Raw genomic sequence first — 11,128 nt, 5'->3', positions numbered from 1 at the left:
AATGAAATGGTTTGATTGTTGTTAAGTACAAAGCCACACAATGGTCTACCTGTGGTTTTTCCCTTGTTTCACTGTATTTGGAAATATAACAATGAAATGGTTTGATTGTTGTTAAGTACAAAGCCACACAATGGTCTACCTGTGGTTTTTCCCTTGTTTCACTGTATTTGGAAATATAACAATGAAATGGTTTGATTGTTGTTAAGTACAAAGCCACACAATGGTCTACCTGTGGTTTTTCCTTTGTTTCACTGTATTTGGAAATATAACAATGAAATGGTTTGATTATTATTAAGTACAAAGCCACACAATGGTCTACCTGTGGTTTTTCCCTTGTTTCACTGTATTTGGAAATATAACAATGAAATGTTTTGATTGTTATTAAGTACAAAGCCACACAATGATCTATATGTGCTATGCCAACCACAGTATCGAAACCCGGTTTTTAGAGTCATAAGCCTTCACGCTTACTGCCGAGCCACTGGGGGGGGGGGGGGTTGTAATATTCAGTAGACCATGAAACAAACCTAACGATATTTACATTATTCGTATTTACATAGTTACACACAAGCCATACGATACAAAACATTAAAGCTGAATAAACTAATTTTACATCTTTTGCAAGTTTAGTGTAAACTGCTTACAACACCACTATTAGCCAAAAAGAAAATGGAATATTAATTTTTGTAATGAAGAGAATCGTAGGTTTTTGATTTTCTAATTGATTGCGAGTAGTTTCAGACACTTAGGAAATGATAAAATTCTTTCAAACTTTCAAAAGATCTACCATATATTAGTACAATAACAGAAAGCAGAAAAATAAAATCAAATGATGTCCGCTACTGAACAAATTTGAAAGATTTGTATTACTACACTATATCAACTGATACCATTGCCTTTTCACCACAACATGTACAATCAAAATCCTCCCCTCACCCAATGTCTATTCCTCTTTCAATAACCCCCCTTGCCCCTCACGTTTGTACCATTCAAATTTTCTCTTCTCGTTTCACTTCTAACAAATTATCAACTTCAACGCCCCACTAAATGGCGTCTCTACACTAAATGGTAGAGACCAGGGTTTGGAGACAGACACCATATAGAGGGCGTTTTATAACAAATTTATAACGCATGTATTTGTTGATCCTTTATACAATACTCTTTCTTGGACATACTTTTTTAACGTTTAGGATGTTAAATCAATATGATTTACGAGTATAGACAATACAAACTGTTTGTTTCAATTAGAACAGTAGAAAAATACTTGTCTTTTTAATAGGCAGATTACGTTATGGAATACCGTATTGTTTGATTAAGGGAATATTTCAAGTTTTATAATAAAAATGTAACACATACTAGGGAATGTTCTATTTTATGACTTGAAATGTTCATAACAAATATATCAATTTTTTTTTCTACAACGTTAGTCTAACATTTACGTGGACACCTTTGTAATTGGTATGACTTAATATTCACGAAGAACAACGGAACTGTTATAGGAAATAGGGTACTTAGTTAGATATATATAACAAAAATCCCATAATGTTAATGACATATAAACTGCGCTGATACGATTGACTTTCCATTTTGATTTACCGAGCAGCCTATACAAAAACTAAAGTGAAGTTACTTACAGAAACAATTAGAATATACTTTAGTACCTGCTGAAATATAACGATATGAGGTTTAATGGTTATTATATACCAAATAAACATAGATAGTCAAGTAGATCAGTGTGTCACGTTATACTTGAAGTGATGATAACTAGATTGGATAATCTACCTACCTGCATGTGAGCATTAATAGATAAACCAAGTATTAACTACACAGAAAAATGAGACAAAATATAATACGCAAGACACGAAATATATGACGTTGAATCTAGAGTTATATTGTTAAAATACTGTGAAGTATTTAATAGAGCTAGTATTTTATTTGTTTTGTTGAATTTCGCGCAGAGTTACACGATGACTACATGCACTAGTCATCCCTTATTTCGAAGGTAGATTAGAGGGAAGGCAGATAGTGAACACTGCCAACTTTTGGGCTACTCAGACCGAAGAGTGGGATTTGGCCATCATTCTTATAACGCACCCACGGCCCCAATTTGCGAAGCGTACTTTTTTTATTTTCGTTATCGAGACACCAATCACGGAACCTCAGATCCACAGCCTGGCACGCTAACCATTATGTCGCGATGTTAGTAAGGCATAATTTATCAGAGTTTGAGTACGATAGCCCGAGTCAGCCTTATGGCAAAGCAAGCAGGGCCCCTCGCTATGGGAGACCTGTATAGATATTTCCATGGATATTTTTAAAGAAGCTTCAATATCCCAAAACCACACGATCGATCCATTGACGAACCTATTACATCGCTCTGTACAACTTCCGTCTCATTTTTCTTTATTGCCGAATACTATGAGGGGTCACACATTTTGTATCTTGCCTAGGGCGTGGCTACGGTCGCCACTGGCTATACTGACAACGAATAGATTACTTTTTAGATCTTAAAACTGACTAGCCAGTAAGAAGTAATCACAATGTACAATCTTAAAACCAAATATGGTATGGAAATAGGCTATAGCCTGAAAACCAAGCTGTAAAGTTATAACAGTGAACAAATAACCTAGGTAAAAAGAAGCACGAAATATGTTATATCATTAAAAATGTGGTTACGTGGCCTAGTGGTCAGGGCACTCAAACCACCATATATATGGAACTGGGTAGCAGGTTCAAATCCTGTCCTCGAACATGCTCGTCCTTTCGGCCGTGTGAGCGTTATAATGTGACTAACAATCCCACTAAATAGTAGTCCAAGAGTTGGAGGTGGATGGTGTTGGCTAGCTTTTAATATTTTCCAGTTTTCTTGATGTAAAAAGAGATTTCTCGAGCCATTCAAACACTTCCAACAAATTATTACTCCCAACAATGGTGGCTGTACACTACAGGCACCATAATATAATAGAAAAATGTTTATTTGATGTTCGTTGCCAATGTCATACCTACTTAAAAGTAGCATGTGATCAAGCTATAACATTATCTTTGTAGTACTACTTGGCTTTCGTTCAGACGTTTAAAACAGTGGTACAGTTTGTCGGTTCAAAAAACAATTTAAAATCTTTACTATTGACTGCTATGGCTGTAGACATATAAAAATGCACAAAAAAAGCACGCATGCTAGACTTACAAGGAAAACTAAACCCGCTCAAACTGCCCGTTTGCAATTCTTCTTACTAATTCATTATAAGTTAGTATGTTTAGAAACATATTAGAGAGGTTGATAATTACAGCAGTATTTAAGCTAAAGTGTATTTTTATACCATTATGATAAAATCTAGAGTTGCTAGTAAGGTAATTATATATAAAACAACTTTAAACTGTCTTTATTTTATACACATATTAGCACACTGACATAAACTAGTTAGAACGGTGACATTGCGATTCTTCGACAGCAAAACGTTGCTCCAATAAGGTTATATTGTTTATGATATCGTTAAAATACAACGTTAGATGCTGACCTGTTTTCCATGCAACATCTAAAATTTTGCTTTTAAATACCTACAACGTGTAATATATAAATGTTACATGAGATAACTTGAATTACCATGTCAAAGATGGAGTGCCTCAGGCAACCATGGATAAAAAACTAACCTCTATATGAACTGAAACTTCAGAAGCTGAGGTGATGAATTAAACATTTGAGTTAAAAGCTTATATTACTTGAATTACCATGTCAAAGATGGAGTGCCTCAGGCAACCATGGATAAAAAACTAACCTCTATATGAACTGAAACTTCAGAAGCTGAGGTGATGAATTAAACATTTGAGTTAAAAGCTTACATTACTTGAATTACCATGTCAAAGATGGATTGTCTCAGGCAACGATGAATTAAACATTTGAGTTAAAAGCTTATATTACTTGAATTACCAAAATTACCAAATTACCAAAAGCTGAGGTGATGAATTAAATATTTGAGCTAAAAGTTTATACACACACACACACACACACATATATATATATATATACTTGTACTTTAATGCAAGACTTTCTGTCTACACGTCCCAAAAAGATATGCTTTATCTCAAACCTACGTTTCAATCAAATTTTATTCACTTGCTTATCCTGAAACTTTTGTCGATTTTGTTACTTTCGGAACCAGTCACACAAATCCAACCAATATGACTCCGTAAACTCGACATCGAAAAAACACAAGCAAGCCTCTTTCTTTTAAGAGGAGAAGAGCCTGGCACTGTTACAACTGAATGATATGTAGCTTTGGCATTCATTTGAGTAAGAACAGCGACAGAGTCAGCTACGGCCACGGTTGGAATCGGGAATGATTACTCAATGTTGACATTCAACTTCGCAGAGTGCGCTTGCACATGATCCATTGTCGTGCGTTTGATGCTCACTCCGGGAAAGCACTTATACTGCGCATGTTAAGCGTGCGCCAAGAAAAAAAAAACATTGTTAAGAACTGAGGATTAACTTATTTAAAAGTCAAGTACTGATAATACCTAGAAGTTTCAGCATAAGTTCCTAATGATTACGTTACATTACTTTACATCTGTATGTAGTTGTACAACTGCTTTAAAACAGATTGACAAGGATTCGAGAGTCAAATCGTTAAGGGGAAAGCTAATGAAACAAGCAAACATCAACCAATAAACTTGATAAGGATTTAAACAAGTTTAAGAACCATGTTTGTCAACGATTCTGATACATAATCATGGTTGTATTAGAAGATCTAGCGACTAAAAGACTTCATAAAAAGTACGATGAAGTACACAACTTTTTTTACGTGAACTATCCCACAGCTGAAAAAGTCTCAAGTCTCTTCATTGGAAACACAGAGATGATTTGACACTCAAAGAAATCAAGTAGCTGAAACAAAGGTTGGAAAACAGCTTTCTCTAAATCAAACTTTAGCCTTTTATTGAATGAAATCAATAATCATTTTACTATTGTGTGTTATCATGGAAAAACATGCATTCAGAAGATAACTAACTGCCACAATTTCGAAATACCCCTTCTCAACTCAAGTTTCTTTTGTTATTCTTCATCTTTACGTTATCTTTTATACACTTTTCTGTTAAAAGAGTGGATATTTTCCTGAGGGGTAAACGGGTTGCTCCCCGATTCTTTACGTTATTTTGTGCTCCACGTGAGCCAGTAAAGCAAATTTTGTAATTCAAAGCAATCCACTGAAATGAGCCTTGTATTTAAGATAAGTTGGAGGGATATGCCAGGTACTTCGTTACATTGTGAAACCTGTAGTACAGTTTACGAAAGCTGGTACAGTACAGACATACACGTGACAAAGAAAGGACACACCCCTAGTCTCCATCAGTAGCATGATGACAACTCTAACTTCCCATGGGAAAGTTTGGCAAACAACTTAAGATAGGTGACTATTAAGTTTCTCTATTGAAACAATCCAATAAGATCACAGAAACAGTCTAAAATTGGCATTAACTATAAAAGAATGTCACAATCTTGAGGTGCCATTTTAAGTCAGTTAAGAGTGGACTTTGCAGATAGAGAGTCTAGATATATGCCAGAATTTTCTATATTTATAAAACAGTTATAGACAAGTGGATTTGATAGTCTAGGCTATCAACTCTTTTCCCTTCAGCTCATTCCAGGTAACTTGAATCTTCAAATTAATGATTTAATAAATTCTTTTAACACAAATACATCATGACCTAATGAACTGTTCATAAAATACATCACATACAAAAAAAAGCCAAATACACAATTCAAAAACTCTTTAAAGCAAATAGTTAATATAGTAGCATGAACATAAAATGGTAGCATATTGTAAAACAGAAATCAACAGAATACAGTAATATTATGCTTAAATTTAAAGGGTTTTTGTCAAGTTAAGTGCAAATAAAAAACACAATAAAATACAGTATAACTAAAGCAAAGTCTCTAATGAATATTAAGTAATATTTAAAGCATCCAACATAATCAACTACGATACAAATCAGAAATAACCAAAATCCAATATTTCTCTAGTTACATAAAATATACATATCAGGAGGAATGTAATAACATTTAATTAAAACATCCCAGCAAGTTATTATAATAAGAACTAAGTATAGCCCTACAGATAACACATGCAGTTTACAGCTTCATACACTAAACAAGAGTAACTAGTGCTCATTATTACAAAATTACAAGTCAAGAAGCTTAAACACCGATATGTTAAATGCTTTAGAAAATCAAACATTAACACCTAAGTCATATCATATCTTCCACCTCCATATAGACACAAGTAACGATGCAAAATTACATGCCATGTTTAAACATTACTAACTGTATAGAGAAAATTAAATTTAAGAATGCTTAAAATTGCAATAAACAAAACAAAAAAAATTCAAAATTACCCGGGAAAAGGACAAGTCTCAATTGAACGGAAGATACAGACATAAAACAATTATAATATTCACATAAGATTTAGGATGTATTGAAGTCTGAGATGAGATGTTTTAGGACATCACTAACCAATGTCCCTCCTAGAAAGTACACGGTAGGTCTTCTACTGCCTGATGAAGATCTTGTTAGATCATGGTAAGTTCTTCCCATGTAAGTTCCCTTCCATTTGAATGCCTCCATTTCCCTGTACTGCCTGGCCTTGGTAGTGATGTCCCCATATTTCCAAATTTGATTAGAATAATTCTCTTTAGAATCTGCTGCTCCTTCAGCCAGTCATTTTTTTTTAGATAAAAGGGCTTCATTGGTTGGGGAATTAATGTATTTGTGCCACCAGCCTGGACCTGGTTCTTAAGTTAACCACCTTGTAGTAAAGTCACAGTTTCAACCACTGGTGTTATCTATTCTAGATGGTACTAGGGCTGGATTAAGGTTTAGTGGGGCCCTAGGCCCAGGTAATACTTGGGAATAATAATAAAGATAACAATTCACTCTTGCCTATATTCTGCTAGTTTTAAGAACCATATATATTTTTTTTTACCTGGGTTGCCAGCAGGGCACCTGTATAGCCAGGACCAGAGGCCTGGGCCTAGGTGGCCTATGTACTAATTCAGTACTGGATTGAGACACTTCACAATTGTAAACCTGGATCTTACCTCTACTGGTTGAAGAGGAATTTGGTGGTAGTTTCACCTTTGGTTCAAGTAGAATGTGTGCCAGGCACAAGCTGGTTCTGTTCCAGTTTCATCTCCACTTTCTTCCATGAACATTTTAGAAACTCGATGGCTGGAGACTCCATCCACGAGGTGAACAAAAAGATGTTTAAGGAAAGGATATCTTTAAAAAGACCAGCTAAAGTGTGCAGGTCGAAGATACCCTCTGTGTTAACAGTAGCAGAAATTGTTTAAGATAGAGCTTTTATAGCTATTCTCTCAGAAGGAAAGAAATTATCAACCTTTGGCCTTTGGCAGCAGTGAATTGGTCTGAAGTCCAATTTTATTACATAACACTCGCTGTGGTTACCGACAAAGACAATCGCCACTAGTCGTAGTAACACGATGGAGTAGTAATGGTCTGCTGCCTGCTGCGAACAAAGACTAGCTAGGGTGGTACTGTTAAAGAACAAGTTCTAATGGAAACAACACGAGTTACCACGACTACAGTACGGGTAAACTTTGGCCGACTGCTCTAACAGTAGGCAATCAATGGTATGACAATCCCCAACAAGGTAGATTGCCCTAAGCTAGTTTATTCCCGCAAGTTAATTTGAGACGAAATCCAGATCATCCAGTCAGTGAATCTTTAATCACGAGTTACAATAACATGTTGTTCATAATTTTATAAAATGATTGTTGGATAAAAAGTGTTACAACGTATTTTTCATTATTCAATAAAATAATCTTTTAATAACAGTTAACAATAATTAACAAATGAATCTTAAGACCAGCAGTTCAATCGTGAGAAATCATTCAAAAATATGATATCTTTTCAACGACATTCTGTACGAAATATTCTTTAACCAAAATACTTGTTACATCATTAAAAAACATTAAATTTCCAACACCATTTCTGGTAACATGTTGCATGTTTATCATTAAACAAAGGATTACGTCAACACCGATTGTGATAACTAAGTCAAGGAAGAATTATTTCAAAACCGATAATAAATACGTTGCATTTAACAGTCAAGAGAAAATGATTTTAAAACGAGCTAGCCAACCCACGCCAGTCACTTGAAAACTAATAGAGAATTGACAAGTCATTGATGTGGGTTGTGATAATATATAACTTCTCGTATCACAGAAACGTTATTTCAAGTTGTAAGTCTAGATAAAATCTTTCCCAAAATGTTCGACAACGAAATAAGTATTTCCCATTTTCTCACATTTCTGAAGCTTACAGGTTACACAGATTTGTTATGTGGGATTTCTGGATTATCTATTAAATATATACACACACACGCAACAAAACTTTGTACTTATTACAATAACGTAAGTAATATTATAAATTAATTCCTACAAATTTATCCAAATTAGGTAAGCAATTGGAATACAACTAAACGAATACCTCGTATGTGTGTGTAGGAGTGCAAGTTGTGACAGTAATTGAATACATGCACGTTGTTTTCAGATGTTAATGTAGACGTGGGTAAAATAATGAGCCCTAACAGTTTTCATATAAACACTTGGCTAGCTTTTGGAGATCTTAGTATTAGCCGTCTAGAGTTTTCACAAGATGTTTAAACTACTTGCTCGGACTATTATGTACTTTCGAAAAACAAACAAACGTACCTCTGACCGCTAGCAGCTGGCAGAACAGAATGCTGAAGCTCTGGTGAAGGCGATACACGTGCTATTCCATTGACATTTCCATTATGTACACCATATAATCTAGTTCCAGCCGCTGAAGGGATTTTAACTGGTGAAGGTGAAGCATCCGCTTGCTGACTGTGGTGCTGATTCACGTGGTAATAGGTATTTACGTAAAGAGAGTCATGGAGTGATGCAGGTAGTTTAGGAGGTGGTCGATAGGTGCCGCCACTACTATTTTCGCTGGCAAGTTCAAGGGACTGGACCATGGCCACAGCCTCGTTCTTCAGTTGAGCACAGTGTGTGAAACAAACGTCACAGCGGTCTTCCAACAAAGAGTTCCTTCCGTACTCGGGTACATGAAGTTGTTCATAGATCACAACTGTTAGGCTACTTTCCTAAGTGAAATAAAGAAAATAGTACAATTCATCAACACACTGAACTCATTTATTTCTATCCATTGTTTTCTCTAACACTTCTATACTTCACACCAATAGTGAAATGTTTCGTAGTTATCCCGCTAGGGGTGGTAAGGATCAATCTTATGATCGTACGAGTGTTAAAACAAGTATTGTTCCTTTAACAAATAGAATTATAAACACACGCACAAATTAACTTCAATTAAGTAAACTGAACGATATATTTCAATATTAAAACTTGAGAACACTTATAAAAAGTTATTTGATACCACATATGTAGAAACACGAGTTCTACATGTAATGACATGTTAATATAATATTCTTAACTTCAATAACTAGATGTGGCAACATGGATATTAATGTGGCAACAGTTAACCGAGTTAACTGTGTTCAATTTTTTCTTTTACATCCAGAATAAGCAGTAATATCAGCTTTGTGTGTGTGCGCATGCGTGCGATCGCGTGTTTAAGAGCAACGCCACATTGGACTACCTGTTGTGTCCAGCGTCAGGAATCGAAATACTAACTTTAGCGTTGTAAGTCCGAAAACTGACTGTTGTCTTACCGTTGTCCCACCTGGGGACCTAGTTGGTTTTGAAAAACGTTGATTAGTTGTTGTTTCAGAATATCTCGCTTTGAAATTTTATGCGTTTTTATTTGTTTGTTTCTCAGATTCTATTACATGGTTAACATACTATGATAAGCAGGTAAGAACCCTCTTTATAGCAGTTTTAATACTTTCACAATTTTTGATCGGGAGGTATTGTTGAATCTTTTAGTTCAAAGCTACTTGAGGCCTTCTCTAACTGTGAACCGATAGACTAGAAAGAGGCCAGCTAGGCCATCTACCGCCACTTCTTGGGATATTCTAATTGAATAGTGGCTTTTAAAGTCACACTTATGACGCATCTACAGGCCCAAAGTGAGGAAACAGGGCGCGAACCAGGGATCCACAGTGCAGCATGCTAACCAATGGGCCGCATTCGACCATTTATTGGACAAATGTATTTGACGTATGCCGAGTTCTTAATCTTTTTGTTTTTTCACTATTGGGATTAATAAAGATATGCGGTCATCGACGAAGCGTTATTATACACACTTTGTTTTATTTTTTTAAATAAAATGTTGTGTTAGATAACGTGTGTATATATGTATAGAAATGCCAAGATGCAGAAGACGTATTATATCAGCGCAAAGTCAACAAACCAAACAAGTTCTTAAAGGAATAATGAAAATGAGTAGATTAAGATGTACGTGTTAATTCGATCCAACGAGCAATCTGTAAATATTCTGTTCACACAAGTAAGATGTACGTGTTAATTCGATCCAACGAGCAATCTGTAAATATTCTGTTCACACAAGTAAGATGTACGTGTTAATTCGATCCAACGAGCAATCTGTAAATATTCTGTTCACACAAGTAAGATGTACGTGTTAATTCGATCCAACGAACAATTTGTAAATATTCTGTCTACACAAGTAAGATGTACGTGTTAATTCGATCCAAAGAACAATTTGTAAATATTCTGTCTACACAAGTAAGATGTACGTGTTAATTCGATCCAAAGAACAATTTGTAAATATTCTGTTCACATACATTTGTGCGGTTATTTTTAATCCCTCGCTATGTATCTGCTTAAAATGAAGTCAAGTTTAAACTATAATAATAATAATGATAATAAAGAATGAATCTCATTCAACCTTTCACTTTTGTCGGACTATCAATAATGGGATAAAGCAGTTCCCCACTGCTTATTTGGTTCCTAGAAAGTGAAAATAATTCAATGAACTTGTTATGAGTGAAAGTAAAGAATAATAAGTCAACCACTTTAAATCTCACCGACGAGATTCCAGGGTTCATCAGTTTGTTTGTTTGTTTGTTTTGAATTTCGCGCAAAGCTACACGAGGGCTATCTGCGCTAGCCGTCCCTAATTTAGCAGTGTAAGACTAGAGGGAAGGCA

General features: G+C 35.2%; 1 protein-coding gene across 2 annotated transcripts in view; it reads right to left on the bottom strand.

Annotated features, from left to right (window-relative positions):
- LOC106471111 overlaps positions 1 to 11,128 on the bottom strand; it is a 221,365-nt gene that overhangs the window by 72,211 nt on the left and 138,026 nt on the right. For both annotated transcript variants that reach the window (XM_022400601.1, XM_013931703.2), the window contains one exon: positions 8,731 to 9,146. In XM_022400601.1, coding sequence (XP_022256309.1) covers positions 8,731 to 9,146 — 416 coding nt within the window. The remainder of the gene's footprint in view (positions 1 to 8,730; positions 9,147 to 11,128) is intronic.

The sequence above is a fragment of the Limulus polyphemus genome, unplaced genomic scaffold (genome assembly GCF_000517525.1).
Source record: "Limulus polyphemus unplaced genomic scaffold, Limulus_polyphemus-2.1.2 Scaffold110, whole genome shotgun sequence".
Taxonomy (NCBI): Eukaryota; Metazoa; Arthropoda; class Merostomata; order Xiphosura; family Limulidae; genus Limulus; species Limulus polyphemus.
The sequence above is the reverse complement of the archived record's forward strand: the minus strand, read 5'-3'. Positions and strand labels throughout refer to the sequence as shown.